The sequence below is a fragment of the Bos taurus genome, chromosome 6 (assembly GCF_002263795.3).
Source record: "Bos taurus isolate L1 Dominette 01449 registration number 42190680 breed Hereford chromosome 6, ARS-UCD2.0, whole genome shotgun sequence".
In the NCBI taxonomy this organism is placed as follows: Eukaryota; Metazoa; Chordata; class Mammalia; order Artiodactyla; family Bovidae; genus Bos; species Bos taurus.
The window spans coordinates 67106784-67124995 of record NC_037333.1 but is presented as its reverse complement, the minus strand read 5'-3'; the positions used below and the strand labels follow the sequence as shown (position 1 = coordinate 67124995).

The following is an 18212-nucleotide window of genomic DNA, read 5'->3' as shown; positions in this document are numbered from 1 at the left end:
CCCATTTTCTCTATCAGAAAAATAGGGTTTCCATCAATTTCAACTGCTTGCTACCAGGGCTTAATGGGGTGCTTAACAGTGACAAACCATGAAAGAAAAGCAAAAATAAAAGTCCCCAACAAGCTCTAGCTTCCAAGAGCTTTTTATTTTTCCCTTTTTTTTGGGGGCGGGGGGGGCGGCGCAGGTAGGGGGCAGGGTTCCTTTCATAGGTTTTCCCTCAGAATTTTCTCTGGTTTAACCTATCAGAGAAGCCATCATGACAGCTCTACTGGGTGCCTTCTCTGAGGACAGGGCCAAGATAAAAGAGGAAAAAACCACTAATTTCTCTGAGTCTCTTCTTCAGGTTTGACTGTCCTCTCACACCACCTGCTTTTGTTTGTATTTCTGTGTCCACAGGTAGGTACCTTATGCATTTTGTCCAAAATTTTGAGTTGTCAGTAGGAGAAAAAACCTTTTGAGAGCTTGCTCTGTCTTAATTATCTCTGAAGTCCAAATCTGCAATATTTTTAAGAGACTTAAACTGGAAACAACCCAATTGCTCTTTAACATTAGAATGGACAAATTGTGATATATACAATGGCATATGACAATTACAATGACCTACAGTAATATCAACATGGGTGAATTTCACATTAGCTTTGCTGTTTAGTCCTTGAGTCAGAGAAATACTATTTTTAGCCTTTAATCAAAATGACAGGCAGAAAAAATTACAGAGTATGGTTTGTTGTTCAGTCGCTAAATTGTGTCTGAGGCTTTGTGACTCCATGGACTACAGCACACCAGGCTTCCCTGTCCTTCACTATTTCTCAGAGTTTGTTCAAACTCATGTCCATTGAGTCAGTGATGCCATCCAACCATCTCATCCTCTGTTGCCCCCTTCTTCTACTGCCCTCAATCTTACCCAGCATCAGGGTCTTTTCCAATGAGTCGGCTCTTTGCATCAGGTGGCCAAAGTACTGGAGCTTCAGCTTCTCTGGTCACATTTAGATAAAGTTCAAAAATAGGCAAAACTTAAATAATAATGTTGGAAGTCAGGATACCTGTTATCTTTGAAGAGGAAGGAAGTAGTAATTGGCAGATGGCATTAGGAGAGCTTTTTGGGTGCTCTTAAGAGTCTAACTCTTGCCTGCATGGTGGTTATACATATAGTAACTTAGTAATTCACTCAGCTGAACATTTGTTTTGTACGCTTTTCTGTACATATTTTATGTGCCAATTTAAAAAACACATTAACTCTTCCTTCAGGTGGCAGATGACAGAACCTTAGCTTAAATCAATCTGTGTATTAAGGGGAATTTATAATAAGGATACGAGGTGTTTCGTGGAATTCAAGGTCAGGAATGATACTGGGCTGCATGAACATGACCCAGGGGATCCAATACTATCAGAACCTGCCCTCTCACCACAAATGTAGTTGAGGAAACATGACCACTGACATGAAACAACCATTCTATATGGTACACAATGAGACATTTTGGGGGTGTAACTATTGTTTTGTTTACTAAAGACAAGGCCTACCTATTGGAGACAGCACCACTTTTAGGGAAAATGGTCTTCCCTCATTCTATCCATATGGTTTCTCACAAGAGATACATGTTTTTTACTTAACCTCAATCACCTGCCATAGTCAACAAGCCCAGTAATGGGCACCTGACCTGTGCTGGGGAATAGTATTCCTAGACGTTTTATTCTTGGGGCCAGTGCTCTATTGTTAAATAGGCATGCTTGGGGTAGGGTGCAAAAATCTGCATTTTAGCAGCTTGTCAGATGATTCTGAAGTTTGAAGACTCTCATCTAGACTATCTTGATTCTTTATTTGGCTGTGTCCATTTCTTCAGAGGTGTTTTGTTTTGAAACTGGAATTGTATTCAACCAAAACTGTCAAGTCATGGCTTGGTAGGCTGTGTGTGTATGTGGGGGGCAGGGGGCTCAAGTGTCAAGAAAAGAAACTATATAAAGAATATGAAAATACAGATGTGGGAAAATTTTGGAATATTTGTATATTTTTCCTGGAACTTTTTTCTCCCCTAGCAGAATCCATCTGAACGATGGCAGTCCTCAGTGACCTCAGAGTTAAGAAAAAGTTACAATGTCAATCGTGAAAATGATCCCAATTTCACTGGGAGGGAAAAAAACAACATCCTTAAATTTAAGTGGCTGATTACCTATGGAGTAAGTGCTTTTTCTTCTTTATAAATTTACTCTATTCCTCCATTTTTCTGTAATAAACATAATTTTTCATAACAAAAGACAGCTGATGTTATAAAGATACAGTGTATTTATTTTTAATCAAGGAATATCTATAATCAGGAACCGAGAAATGTGTCAAGCTTTCAATAAGCAGTTAATGTACACCTCTGTTTCAAGAGGAAACTCATGTCAGTATTGTTTAAGTGAAAAGTATTTCCTCATCTTAAACAGAAGACTTCTTACCCTTCCACTTAATACGGGTTTCCTCCACTACTGAAGGTGAGAGCGTTTCTATGAAACTTTCCTGAGCTGAAATGGCATAAAGTGAAGAAACAATTATCTGAGGACACATCTTGCTAACAGAGACACAAATCAAGTAAAGCACAGATGCTCACATGGTTCCAAGCTATGGTGGCTTGAGACGCTGAGTAGCTCCTGGTGCAGGGGCTTCACGTGTTGGGCTCACTGTTCCCTGCAAAATAAACACTGAACACTATATTTGCTTTCACCCTTTTTTGTAAAAGCAAAAATCCTCTTTGAACTTCTTTTGGTTAGTAAAAAGAGGTACAAATAGGTCTTTCAAAAAAGTGAAGTGGCATACAGTGAACCTTTGAAATGTGGGAGATACCTGTTATTTTATTTTTTTGAGATACCTGTTATTTTATAACCATGTTAAGGTCAGCACTTAAATCTTTATTTCTGGGAGGAGGGATTGCAGGATCCAAAGGTAAAATGTGGGATCATTTCCCCTTTTATGTTTCTTAATATTTTCAGTTAAGTAAAAAGTAATGAGCCTATTATTTTCAAAATCATTAGAAATAAAGCTTTCTTCCCCTCTATCTAAAAAGAAAACACTGAAGTTACCCAGTGTAAAGAACTGGTTTGAAATTAGAATACAGTTAATACTTTTAACTGAGTTGTATTTAGTTAGGTCCATGAGGAAAATTTGTTCCATTTTTTTACCAGTAAACAGAAGGCCATTTAGTCTGCTCAGACTTATTCAGGATCATTAAAAATATGTTAGTGGTTGCTAACTTTGGCTTCATGCTCATATGAACACATTTTTTTCCTCCAAGTTAGTTTCACTATCATTTATTTTGCTTTTGCGGCTCAAAGCTAAACTTGGATATAGCAAATAATTCACAAAAACCACCATATATATTTTTCTGTTGCACTGGGTATATAAAAAGCTTAAGTAAACTTTTCATTCATGAATTTACAAATATAATGACATTCAATTTTAAATGATTCTTTAAAAAAATATTCTTAAAAGCTTTTAGATTGACTTGGGAGAAAAGTCAAGCATGAAGGTGTCATGTCTCTACAACTCATTAATGAGACCAATTTTAACACAGAGAACGATGAAAACTTCCAAAAGGGATGCAGGGAACTAATAAAACAATATACAATTCTTGATTTTTTTCCCCATTCACCCATAAAAGAAAGATACACATGATCAACTGGAGAAGGCAATGGCGACCCACTCCAGTACTCTTGCCTGGAAAATCCCGTGGATGGAGGAGCCTGGTAGGCTGCAGTCCATGGGGTCTCGAAAAGTCGGACATGACTGAGCGACTTCACTTTGACTTTTCACTTTCATGCATTGGAGAAGGAAATGGCAACCCACTCCAGTCTTCTTGCCTGGAGAACCCCAGGGACGGACGGAGCCTGGTGGGCTGCTGTCTATGGGGTCACACAGAGTCGGACAGGACTGAAGCGACTTAGCAGTAGTACATGATCAACTAAATAAATATGCATATTTGGTTTGAAAAGGTATTAATTTCCTCTTCTGGACACTTTTTTTAAGGTTGTTTTTAAAAAAGGATTCATTTATTTGACTGCACTGGGTCAGTGTTCTGGCCCGTGGGATCTTCCATTGTGGCACGTGGGCTTCACAGCATATGGGATCTCAGCTCTCCGACCAGGGATCGAACCCCTATCCTCTGTATTGCAAAGGGAATTCTTAACCACCGGACCACCAGGGGAAGTTCCTGGAGCCTCTTACATAATGGTGTTTTTGCTAGTTTATGTATGCTATCTTTTTTTTAACTAGATAACAATTCACAGCAAGTTAAAAAGTTATAGGAATGTACCAGTTTTGAGTAAACTACAAATTTCACCCTTCAAAATCCATATATGAAGTAATTAGGACAGAGAGTATACAGCATGATATATTCCAACCTCACAGAGATCAAGTCCGAAAGGACAATGTGACTTGGGTTGCGTTTAGAAAAAAAAAATCAACTGAGATATTTATTATTACCAATTGTAAGCAACTGGCGAAAAGGAGGGTAGATCTTACTGTACCCAGAAATTAATAAAACACTTGAAAAAACAAATATAAATTTAATAATAAACATTATGGTCAGGTTGTTTATTAAGGAGGCAACCACACATACAAGTTCGGCTATAGAAATGTTTGCAAATCAAACTTCATGTGATCTAAAAGGACCATGCGTAATGTCAAAAATGGACGCCTGTACATTCAATAAAAAGTTAAATATACATAGTCTAGATCATTCTAGAGTTATACAAACATCTGGGGACACATATGGATCTTATTTCCTTCAGAAAAACGTTTTTATAAAAGTGATGTATTGAGATAATAATTTTAAAAAGTATCTGACAATTATGAATGGTCCCCAGTATTACAAAATGTGATTTTCAGGGTATGAAAACCAAAAAAAGCCAACCCTTCAGAGTGTTTTATATTATACAAACAAGTTTTGTAGAAAAATGATCCAGCAAATGCTTGAGTTAAGAATATTTATATTTTTCCAATTCTTTACACTTTTATTAACACACTTACAAAAAAATAACATTCAAACACTGAAAAATTAAATAACTTTGGAAGCAGAGCTCATAGCCTTCTGCTCACATATAAGTGACAATTCTGGGCTGTTGGCACAAAAAAATAATCAACATTCATAAAACCCTTACTACTATATATCAAACATAAGTTAAAATCATAGGCACTAGTTTATCAAATCCACATTTCATCTGTAAGAGTAACCACAGCGAATCCTTATATTTTTCCCAAACAGAAAAATTGGCAATACACAAAGGCTTTCTAGTAAAAAGGCAATTTTTCTCTTTAGGAAACTAAAAGCCAATAGTCTGTGGTAGTATAACAGCAGGTAAAATAATACTTTACCTAACTCAGATCCATCATGTTCTTAACAAGTGATGAAAATTTTAATTAAAGAAAAATAGACATTTTTTTTTTCTGATGCAGCCATTAAAAAAAAAGTTAAATAACCTGAATATTCCTTTTGAAACTGATAATCTAACTTAAAAATGTAATGGGTGTTTTGTAAGAGTTAAAATTCCTTTTAATTATTAGATTGCAGCATTTTTTTTTTTTTTTGCAATGTTGCACTGAAAACTGAGACCTATTTTTCCTCTTGTGTATACATGGTTTAAAAGAGACAGTGGCTAGCTCTTTTACTTACTTAGATTTTTATAAGAGATACCCCTCTACCCGAAACAGATGCATTATCTTCCTCTGAAAAGCAACATTTTTAAGTTCATCATTATATGTGGAATTCTGGCGCCATCCTTTCCTGACCCACCCCCATCACCCTCAAATCCAAGAATAAAATTTCTTCCTTGCATTATACACCAAAATACACTAGCACTGGCAGTTTAAACTTCCAGCAGCTGTGCTAACTGAATGACTCCTTACTGGTCAAGCTAATAAAGACTACCATGATGTCCATCATGGCAGAACAGCGGTCTTGATCTTAAAAGTTTTATCCTTCTCTCAACCTATAAACCTCAGTACTATGCTGAATATAAGCTTCCCATTTCTCTCTCAATTTCTTTTGCCAACTTACAGAATGTCTTTGACTAACAGAAGATGAACGTATGTTCAAATATCTAAAATCCTTTAATGATCTGACTGCCAATATTTTAAAGCTCTACAAATTAAATATTTTAAAACAGACCTCACCATGAAAAAAATGAGAAGTCTGCAGAAGATGGAAGCTTTAGTCTAGTAATAGTCAAATAAAATCCAAATTAGTTATTTCTAGGATATATATAAGGGCCATCACAGAGCAAGTGTTTAACAGGTTAGAGTCACATGTAGTAGGTTTCATTTGTACCCCCAAATCCCAAAACTGACGTCAGACAGAATCTAAAAGGGACAGTATTTTCAAAGGGTGTTTTGAAACAGTTGCTCAGTTTAAAGCAGATAAACTTAAATAGGATTCAGCAGGCTATAATTTCCCACCACATAATAGGCTGCTAGGTCAATTAATAGTAACAATACAACTGTCATTACCAGAGTTTTTGAACGTTAAGTGCATAGATTACACCCCCTCCCCCTTATTGTATGGTTTTGTTCCAGGTTATAAGCACTGAAGTGGTGTTATTTATATCAAGAATAAAGACACATACTACTTGCTCTTTCCCATCATGGAAACCTGCTAATAAAAACAAGATCTCTTAGTCCTGTAACAGATAACAGCATGTGAAGAAGTTGGCTTCAATAGCAAAGGCTATCTTTCCTGAGCCAGGAGCTATAAAGTTTAGAAAGATTGTACAACTGATATTAAGCCCTTTTGGCAATCAAAACAAACACACAAAAGTCTGATATGTCGATGCAACATGATGGATGCACGGTGTAACACTATCTGGTGGTGGTGATATGTGAGCTACATCCAAAACTTAAGATTAAACAAAATGACAATTTTTCTAATGAATCTGTGAAAATAATTTATAGGATTCTCCCAAATTTAGGAACTGTGTTTTAAATCTCTAGCCCAGGTTTCTTCCCACCCTGTCCCCTTCCATCTCAATCTAGTTTCCTGGAGTACTAGTGAAACATTGTAGATAATTAGTCAGAATATTAGTTCTCATTAACACAAATATTTATTGATACTATGTATACAGTAACTTAGGTTGAATGTGAAGTTTTGGATAGCTAGAATTCACCTTGTGCACAAAGGTATGCTCTCATTTACAGATGGGCATTTCTCTTTGGCATCCATTAGTTTTTTGCCCAGATATTGGCCTCTGTCAAATATTAAAAAATCAATTTAGTTGCTATTAAATAAAACTAAAAGTGATTCCATGGAGAGTGATTGTATGATTACCAAACACATCTGATGTTAAATGTCATTAAAGTGCTGTTTGATCATCTCTGTCAATTTGTGCTAATTAAGACAGAGAGGGCTGGGATTTTATAAATCCCAAGAGTCTTATCTGAACAGTCTGCATATAAAAGTTGTCTTTTAGCCTGGTGAAGGGGTATCCATGAAGCTGTGGACCTCTGCATTCTTGTCTTTGCTGGTCAGTAACAGCCATCTTTCCAACTGTCATCTTTCATGCTGCCATAGGTTTTAGGAGCTGGCAAGGATCTGAAATAAAGCAATTTTACAGAATGATTTGCAAGGTTTTATGGAACATTACCATGCTATCTTCCACGCATATCAATTACTTTGTAGGTTGCAACACAATCCAATGTTCCAGGGAACTGCTGAGATCAAAGCTCTAAACAGCTATTAGCACGACCATTCTACATCAGGCATGTCCACAACTTTTAAGTTTTACTGGGTATCAGGTAACTGCACTAACCTCTTTTTTGCTAACATAGACACTGCAGTAAGAGAAAAGACTGTCTTATCTTTTCCAACCAAATGGATCACCAAACTTATTACTTATTTATTTGAGGGGTAAACTGATGAATGTGTTATCAGTGGCACAGTGTCACCATCATGAGAGAGGCAAAATGGGACAGAGCTTAAAAGGACTCTGAAGTCAGACATACTTGGAACTGTATGTTGCTAGTTGAAGTCTCAGGCAAATTACTTAACTTCATTAAATTTTAATATTCTCTGAAAAATAGGCATAACAACAGTACCTATATGTCTAATGCTATAGTAAAAATTAAGTAAGGTGTGCATGTGCATGCTAAGTCGCTTTAGCCGTGACCGACTCTGCGACCCTATGGACTGAAGCCTGCCAGGCTCCTCTGTCCATGAGATTCTCCAGGCAAGAATACTGGAGTGGGTTGCCATTTTTTCCTCCAAGGGATCATCCTAACGCAGGGATTGAAAAACTGTTGTACTCTACTGAACTCAAAAATGTAATATATTATCTTAGAAATAAAAGAAGTATGGTTAATTCAGTTTCAATGCTTAAGGCACAAAAGCACTTCTTTCATGCAAATAAATATTTCAAGTTTAATACATTCAACACCTAATGATGGTGGTAAGCACAGTCCTTACCACCATATCTGAAAGGTACAGATATGACTACATATATGTGACTCCCAATCTGGGTAGGCTCAGAATCATCTGAAGATTAAACAAACAAATTTAAAAACAGCATACCTACAGATCTGGGGCTTCACACCAGATCTACTTTGTAGGCAAAACTCAGCCTCTATATTTACATAAACTCCACAGAACATTCTGAACTGTAGTGAGATTTGAAAACCAACATCCTGGATTACACACTCAGACCTGACAGCTACAAGTTGTATCTTAAATCTCATTGTAGGTTCTACTATGCTTTTATTTTTTTTTTAATTTTATTTTTAAACTTTACGTAATTGTATTAGTTTTGCCAAACATCAAAATGAATCCATCACAGGTATACATGTGCTCCCCCTCCTGAACCCTCCTCCCTCCTCCCTCCCCATACCATCCCTCCAGGTCGTCCCAGTGCACCAGCCCCAAGCATCCAGTATCGTGCATTGAACCTGGACTGGCATCTTACTATGCTTTTAATATCTTTACTGAATCTCATTATATTCAAAACAAACAAATACCACAACTGGATGGAGTGGTTCTAACAATTTTTCCTAGGAATTCACCAAGATGCTTAATCATACCAGGCATCTGGGCAAATTTAATCTGAATCAAAGTGATATAATACCCCAATGTCCCAAGTGAGAATTTCTTGAAAGTAATGTTTTATTCAAATTTTAATGATTTTAGTGGGAACCCACTAGGACTCCTGATCTTCACTATTAGAACTGAAGGTAATTCCTGTCTACCCACTTTCCTATACTCAAGAAGGTCAAAACAGAGTGTTTGCCACTTACCTGCGAACAGGCTGTGCAAGTTTGCTGCGAGGCACTGGTATACCCCCAGCAGAAGGGGCACTGGGTCTGGGCAAGCCACTTCTCATCACAGTTGTCCCTGCAGGTCTGGTTAGAGTAGTGCTGTTGATATTGCTGGGAGGATTTGCTGGGACTGTGTTCTGAACCATGGGAGGCCCAGGTGAGGAAGTGGTTTGCATGAGTTGTGTTGTTTCTTGGCTACCAGGAGAACCAGAGCCATGGTTACTAAATGCTTTTACTGGTTGCCGAAGAGCCAAAGGAGACGGTGCTGCAGGGGAGCGGAATTTACCTGGAGAAGGTACTGCAGAATGGCAAAGAAAAATCAACGTTTTCAGTGGAAATCAAGTGCAAGTGAAACTGCTGCTTTATGACTGGGCACCAGTACATCTGTATTCCTGAAAATTCACTCTATAGAAATGCAAGGAGTAAAGAATATTTCTGGGGTAATATATACATTTACATAAAGATCACTAGCAGCTCTTAAGTAACCAAGTCCTTACTCAGAGGACTGTAACTATCCTTGATAACAGTGTTTTAATTTTTAACTAGGTCAGCTAGGAATCCACAATAACAGAAGAGACACTGCAGCATTCTGTTTCAGCACGGCAACCAACCTAAGCCACATTGTAGAGGTGAAAAAAGTGCTGGCTACTAGAGGGTTGACTAGAATTTCAAACACTTTCCCCTCAAAGAAACAATCATGTAAACATGTATCAAGTACCTGGAAAGTAAGTCCTCTCTCATCCACAGTGTAACTTAAATCTTAGAAACTGAACCTGCTTCTGTTGTGCTTCAGCAAGTAAGGAAGTTAAAATCTAGGGGCACATCAAGAACTATATGAAGTCATAGGATAGAGACGCTATGTTTCGCTGGAATGTCAATTCTACTAAGTAGTTAGTTAAAAGACATTATTAAAACAAGTAATGATACACAAAAGAATTAAATGTACAATTGAAGTAATTTTTGTCAAAATAAGACTTCAAAATAAATTTTATTATTGTGGTGGTCCCTTAGCATTGTAAGCTCAGATGTTGCGGGATTCATTCGTCCTTTCCTGCTTATTCTATTTGGATAAATCACCTCTGGAAGGTTTCTTCAAATACCTATGAATGCCTACATACAATATAGATAAAAAAATATTACCTTAATATGCTTTACCTAACAAAGAACTCTGGGGTGGGGGTTCAGAGTGAATGATAGATGGGGGTAAGGCAGGAGAGTTCAGAGGAAAAGGGAGAAAGAAGTCAGAGTCACCCTATTCTCTCTGAACCTGCATTACTTTGCCTAAGATATGAATAGAGAGAAAGCTTGACTGTGTATCAAAATCCCAAGGAACATTAAAAGGAGGGGGAGAGGGGCCCAAGCACCATCCCCAGAAAATCTAGTTTGGAATGAAATCAATATACTTATTTTAAAACCACAATAGGAGTGTCCGACCATGTTGACAAAAACAGGACAGGGCTTACCCTCCTGCTATAAGCACCTCTATAATTTGGGTAAGATACATAAAAACGATTTTCAAATATTGAACAACAGGCAGTACAGGACTGTAATTCCTGAGAGAAGGAAAATAAATGTGATGAGCTCTCTGGCTTTTTTTGGGGAGGGGATGGTGGTGGACTTTTTGGATTATAGAATGAGGAGGAGGATCCAGAGAATATCAAAATTATCTTGCTGAGTTGAGGAGACAAAAATTGGACTCTGAGGGGCAAAGTACCTTAGAGGAGGGAGGTGCTCCAGAAGACCTCTATAACTCAGGTCTGTTTGAACCTCTGCCTGAATACTGAGCTGTGCACTCACCAAGTAAAGCTCCATATGACTGAGCAAAGAAGGCATGTAGTAAACTGAACAGTTTCCAAAGCTTATACAGGACTAGGACACGTTTGAGTTTCAACTAGTTAGAGCAGAGAATCCTTGCCAAATATTCAGGGCAATCAGGGGACACTCTAAAAGGAATAAACTAGTTCTAGAATAAAACAACTCTAAATCCACTCTAACAAAACTCAACAAAAAGCCACTAAAGCAGGGATCAGCAGGTTACCACTCATGGGAAACTAAAATGCTTTTGTAAATAAAGTTTTATTAGAATATGGCAACATTTGTATGTTTATATTTATTGTCTATGGCTGCTTTCCAGCTACAAAGTAAAACAGTTACAATAGAGACCATATCACCCATGATCCTAAAATATTTACTATCTGGTTCTTTAAGAAAATGTTTGTTGATCCTTGCTCTAAGGATCACACTAATCTATAAATAACTGTCTACCAGAACAAAGTCCACACTATTTAAAATTAGATAACAAAATCCAGCATACAACATAAAACTTCACAATGTCTACTAACCAATAAAAACTAGTAGACATATAAAGAAACTGTAAAGTGATAACCAAAACTAGGCTAAAAATTAGTCAGGACAAACAGATTAAGAAGTCACAGGGATGACTGAGCTACTGAACTACTGTAATAGTTTATAAATACTATTACATACAAGCTTAAGGATATAAAAAAATATAAATATGAGATGAGAATTAAAAGATTTTTTGAAGAGCTAGATAGAACTTTTTAAAAAACTTTAGGAATTCTATTCTTATTATTTTTGGCTGCACCCTGTGGCTTGTGGAGAGAAAACAGACTTAAAAAAAAGTCTCCCAAGGCAATAAACATAAAAGTGAAAATAAACAAATAGGACATAATCAAACTTACAAGCTTTTGTATAACAAAGGAAACCATAAACAAAATGAATAAACAACTTAAAGAATGGTATAACATATTTACAAATGATGGGACAAACAAGGGCTTAATTTCCAAAATATACAAACAGCTCATATAACTGAACAGCAAAAAACAACCAACCAATTGAAAAATGGGCAGAAGACCTACATAGACATTTCTCCAAAGAAGATATACAGGTGGCCAATGCGCACATGAAAAGATACTCAATCATTAGAAAAATTCAAATCAAATCTATGATGAGGTACCACCTCACACCCATCAGAAAGGTCATGATAAAAAACTCTACAAAATAATAAATGTTGGAGATGGTGTGGAAAAAAAGGAACCCTCCTACACTGTTGGTGGGAATGTAAACTGATGCAGCCACTATGGAAAACAGTACAGAGGATCTTCAAAAAATTAAAAATAGATCTACCATATGATCCAGCAATCCCACTCCCAGGCAAACATCCAGACAAAACCACAATTCAAAAAGATAAACACAGTCCTATGTTCACAGCAGAACTATTATTCACAATAGCAAAGACCTGGAAACAACCTGAATATCAATCAACAGATGAATGGATAAACAAGATGTGTTACATATACACAATAGAATATTACTCAGTTGTAAAAAAAAGAATGAAATAATGCCATTTGCAGCAACATGGATGAACCTAGAGATTATGAGACTAAGTGAAATATGTTAAAAAAAGACAGATACCATATATCACTTATATGTGGAATATAAAATATGACACAAATAAACCTATTTATGAAACAGAAACAGACACAGAGAACAGACTTGTGGTTGCCAAGGGGGAATGAAGTGGGGGGAGGGATGGATTGGGAGTTTCGGATTAGCAGAGGCAAACCATTACATACAGAATGGATAAACAACAGGATCCTATTGCATAGCACAAGGAACTACATTCAATATCATGTGATAAAACCATAATTAAAAAGAATTTTTAAAATGTATATATATGTATAACTGAATCACTTTGTTGTACAGCAGAAATTAACACAGCACTCTAAACTAACTATTAATACTTCAACAGAAAAAAAGAAAGAAAGGAACAAACAGAATTTTCAGGGACCTGCAGGGTTACAAGAGGCTTACATCTGTATATCACTGGAGTACTAGGAAGAAAGGACAAAGAGAGGACAAAAAGTATAGTGGGAAACAATGACTTTCGTATATTAAAACTCACCATATTTGCTAAAGGACATAAACCTGAAGATTCAAAAAACTAAGAGAACACTAAACTAGATAAATCCAAAGCAATCCATGTCAAAACACATCACAATTAAACTTTTGAACATGAAACACAATAAAAACCTTGAAGTCAGAGAGAGAGATAATACATAACCTATAGGGGAAGATGAATTTTTAACAACAGTGGACTTCCCATCATAACCCACAGAGATTAGAAGGAAAGTGGCATAAACTTTTCAAGAGTTGAAAGAAAAGAAATGTCAACGCAGAATCCTATGCCCAGAGAAAATATCCTAGAAAAATTAAGGGAAAATCAAGACATTCTCAAGACAAGAAAACCAAGACAATGTGTGGGCAGCAGACCCATTTCCTCCCCACCACCCTGCCAAAAAAACCCAGTCGAACAAGTTCTATAAACAGGCAGAAGATGATAAAAAGATGGAACCCTTGAATACCAGAAAGGAAGAAAGAATAAGGTAAACAAAAATATAGGCAGACACACAGGCTTTCCTTCTCCTTGAGTTTTCAAAATTATATTTGCAGGTTTAAGAAAAATTTGTAATACTAATGTCATTGGAAATATTAAAGTAAATATTTATGACAATTATAAATAGGGTGAGGGTAAAGATACATGAAAAAAGGTAAGGTTTACATACTTGAACTGATAAAATGATAACATCAACAGTGAAGTGAAGTGAAAGTCGCTCAGTCATGTCCGACTCTTTGTGACCCCATGGACTATATAGTCCATGCAATTCTCCAGGCCAGAATACTGGAGTGGGTAGCCTTTCCCTTCTCCACAGGACCTTCCCAACCCAGAGATCGAATCCAGGTCTCCCGCATTGCAGGCAGATTCTTTACCAGTTGAGCCACAAGGGAAGCCCAAGAATACTGGAGTGGGTAGCCTATCCCTTCTCCAGTGGATCTTCCCGACCCAGGAATCAAACCAGGGTCTCCTGCATTACAGGTGGATTCTTTATCAACTGAGCTATGAGAGACTGATATGTATATATGATGTAATGCATATATAATGTAATACAGTCACCATAATAACTATGCAAATATATGCACTCAAAAACACTACATTTAAGTCATTTGTGGTTGCCATAGTGGAGAGAGAAAATCAGACAAAGTTGGTCCAAAGGTACAAACTTCCAATTATAAGACTAATAAGTACCAGGGGTATAATGTATTGATAGAACTTAATTAACTGCTGTATGTTATATATGCAAGTTGCTAGAAGAGTGAATCTTAAGATTTTTTGGTTTTGTAGCTGCATGAGATGATGGATGTTCACTAAACTTAACTGGCTATCATTTCATAATGTATGGAAATCAAATCATTATGTTGTATATCTTATATATATACAGTGTTGTATGCCAATTACATCTCAATAAAACTAAAAGGGAAAAAACACTGTAAGTCAAAATGGAATTCTAAAGAATGTTCAAGTAACCCACAGGAATGCAAGAAAAAGAAAACAGATAAATGAAAAATAGGGAAAACAAACAGAAAACAACAAATAAAAATGGCAGACTTAAGCACATCAATAATTACACGAAATGTAAATGGGCCATCTGTATCAATTATTAAGCCAGATTTGGTAGAAATGCATTTAAAATATAACCTAAGTTTATGCTGCCTATAAGAAAACTCACTTCAAATATAAAAATATAGGGAGGTTGAAAGTTAAGGGATGGGAAAAGATATATCATGCCAACAATACAAAACGCAAAGCATGATGTTTACAGTAATATCAGATAATTAAAAAGAAAATTACACAGGACAAGGAAGGATAATACATAATGAAAGCAGGGTCAAATTACCAAGACAAGCCAATCCTAAATGTGTACATACTAAAGACAGCTATAAACATGTGAAGGAAATACTTTGAACTGAAAGGAGAAATAGACAAACCCATAACAGTTGGGAGATTTCAACATCTCCCTCTCAACTAACAGAACTAGACAGAAAACAAGCAAGTGTATGTAAAAACTCAACATCACCACCACCAATCATAGGATCTAATTGACATTTATATCAACAGAACAGTCTACTCAACAACAGGAGAAAACACATTCTTTTCAAGTGTCCACAGAAACCAAGTCAAGACAGACTATACCCTGGGCCATAAAGCAAACTTCAACAAGTTTTTAAAAAACTGAAATTACAAAGAGTACTTTCTCTGATCATAATACAATGAAACTAGAAATCAATAACTAAAAGGTAACAAAGATTTTAAAAATCACTTGAAAACCAAACAATACACTTGAATAGAAATTTTATAATATATGGAACTGAATAAAAATTAAAATACAAAATATCAAAGTTTGTGGGTCATAATTAGAAAGTCTTACATCAGTAATCTAAGTTCCTATCTTCAAAAACCTAGAAAAAGTAGAGTAAAAAAACTCAAAGCAAGCAGAAGAAAATAATAAAGAGCAAAAATTAATGAGACTGAAAATAGAAGAGCACAGAAAAAAAAATCAATGAAATAGAGAGTTCTTTCACAACTGACAAACCTGACAAAATAAAAAGGAGAGAAAATACATAGTATCAGTAGTGAAATGGGATATCACTACAGACCCTGGAGACGTTAAAAGGACCATAAGGGAGTACTGAGAACAATTCTACACATGTTAATTTGACAATTTAGATGAAAAGAACCAACTGTTCAAAATGCACAAACTACCGTGACTCATCTGGTATGTAACAGATAAACTGAATGGCCGTATAATTATTAAGGAAACTGATTACCAACAATGGATTGTCTAGTCAAAGCTATGGTTTTTACAGTAGTCATGTATGGATTTGAGAGTTGGACTATAAAGAAAGCTGAGTGCCGAAGATTGGTGCTTTTGAACTGTGGTGCTGGAGAAGACTTTGAGAGTCCCTTGGACTGCAAAGAGATCAAATCAGCCAATTCTAAAGGAAATCAGTCCTGAATATTCACTGCAAGGACTGATGCTGAAGCTAAAACTCCATTACTTTGGCCACCTGATGCAAAGAACCAACTCCTTAGAAAAGATCCTGCTGCTGGGAAAGATTGAAGGCAGGAGGAGAAGAGGACGACAGAGGATGAGATGGTTGGATGGCATCACCGACGCGATGGACATGAGTTTGAGTAGGCTTCGGGAGTTGGTGATGGACAGGAAGGCCTGGCGTGCTGCAGTCCATGGGGTCGCAAAGAGTCAGACATGACTGAGTGACTGAACTGAACTGACTGAACTGAAATTTCATAACTCGAAATCCTCTGAAAGAGAAACCTCCAGGCACAGACAACTTCACTGAAAAAATCTACCAAATGTTTAAAGAGGAATTAACATCAATTCCATATACTCTCTACCGGAAAAGAGAAGAGGAGAGAATAAATCAAAATTCATTTTATGAAATATCAGCCATAATATCAAAACAGAAAAAGACAGTGTCAAAAAAGAAACTTGAAGACCAATACCTCTCAGGAATATGGACATAAAACTCTTAACAGAATATAAACAGAAAGAACTCAGTGATATAAAAAAAAATTATACACCATGATCAAGTGGGGTTTTTTTCCAGGATGCAAAGATAGTCCAATATTTGAAAATCGATCAACATAATCCTCCACAATAACAGGCTAAAGAAGAAAAAGTACATGAGCCCACCTATTTTTGATGGAAAAAAGCATTTGACAAAGTTCAACACATATTCATGACAAAATTTTCAGAAAAAGATGGAATAGGAACTTCAACTTGATAAAGAGCACCTACAAAAAAATCTACAGCTAACATTATACTTACATGATATAACAATATAAACAATATATAATAATAACCTCAGATATGCAGATGATAACACCACCCTTATGGCAGAAAGCAAAGAACTAAAGAGCCTCTTGATGAAAGTGAAAGAGGAGAGTGAAAAAGTTGGCTTAAAGCTCAACATTCAGAAAACTAGGATCATGGTATCTGGTCCCATCACTTCACGGCAAATAGATGGGGAAACAGTGGAAACAGTGTCAGACTTTATTTTTTTGGGCTCCAAATTCACTGCAGATGGTGGCTGCAGCCATGAAATTAATAGACACTTGCTCCTTGGAAGAAAAGTTATGATCAACCTAGACAGCGTATGAAAAAGCAGACACATTACTTTGCCAACAAAGGTCCGTCCAGTCAAAGCCATGGTTTTTCCAGTAGTCATGTATGGATGTGAGAGTTGGACTATAAAGAAAGCTGAGCACCGAAGAATTGATGCTTTTAAACTGTGGTGTTGCAGAAGACTTGAGAATCCCTTGGACTGTAAGGAGATCAAATCAGTCAACCCTAAAGGAAATCAGTTCTGAATATTCACTGCAAGGACTGATGCTGAAGCTGAAACCCCAATACTTCGGCCACTTGATGCGAAGAACTGACTCATTTGAAAAGACCCCGATGCTGGGAAAGATTGAGGGTTGGAGGAGAAGGGGATGACAGAGGATGAGATGGTTGGATGGCATCACCAATGCGATGGACATGAGTTTGAGTAAACTCCAGGAGTTGGCATACTGCTGTCCATGGGGTTGCAGAGAGTCAGACATGACTGAGTGACTGAACTGAACTGAACATTATATTTAATGAGGAAAGACTGAATGCTTCCCCTCTAAGATCAGGAACAAGGTAAGGATATATGCTCTCATCACTCTTATGCAACTCAGTGCCAGAAGTTCCAGTGAGTGCAATAAATAAGAACAGAAAACAATGGACCTTAGGTTGGTACAAACATAACAGGTTTTTTACATTGCTGAAACTTGCCATTTGATACTGGAATACATTCTTCATAAAGGTGGTTATGTTACACATCATTTTAATTCACATTTCTTGCTTTATGCTTTTTGCTAATGACTTATTACTTATTTTTTATATTTTAGATTATGGAAATGATGTTAGACAAAAAGCAACTTCAAGTGATTTTCTTATTTAGTTCAAAATGGGTCATAAAGCAGCGGAGACAACTCACAGCATCAAGAACACATTTGGCCCAGGAACTGCTAGGGAACATA

General features: G+C 36.6%; 1 protein-coding gene across 2 annotated transcripts in view; it reads right to left on the bottom strand.

The window, feature by feature from the left end:
* Window positions 1-4531: 4531 nt before the first annotated feature.
* SLAIN2 (SLAIN motif family member 2) overlaps window positions 4532-18212 on the bottom strand; it is a 71834-nt gene continuing 58153 nt past the window's right edge. Inside the window, exons 8-9 of one of the 2 annotated variants that reach the window (XM_024993301.2) lie at window positions 9245-9563; window positions 4532-7553 (exon numbers count right to left, since the gene is read on the bottom strand). In XM_024993301.2, coding sequence (XP_024849069.1) covers window positions 7487-7553; window positions 9245-9563 — 386 coding nt within the window. In that variant the 3' untranslated portion in view covers window positions 4532-7486. The remainder of the gene's footprint in view (window positions 7554-9244; window positions 9564-18212) is intronic. The other variant, NM_001035405.1, reaches the window with a different exon arrangement.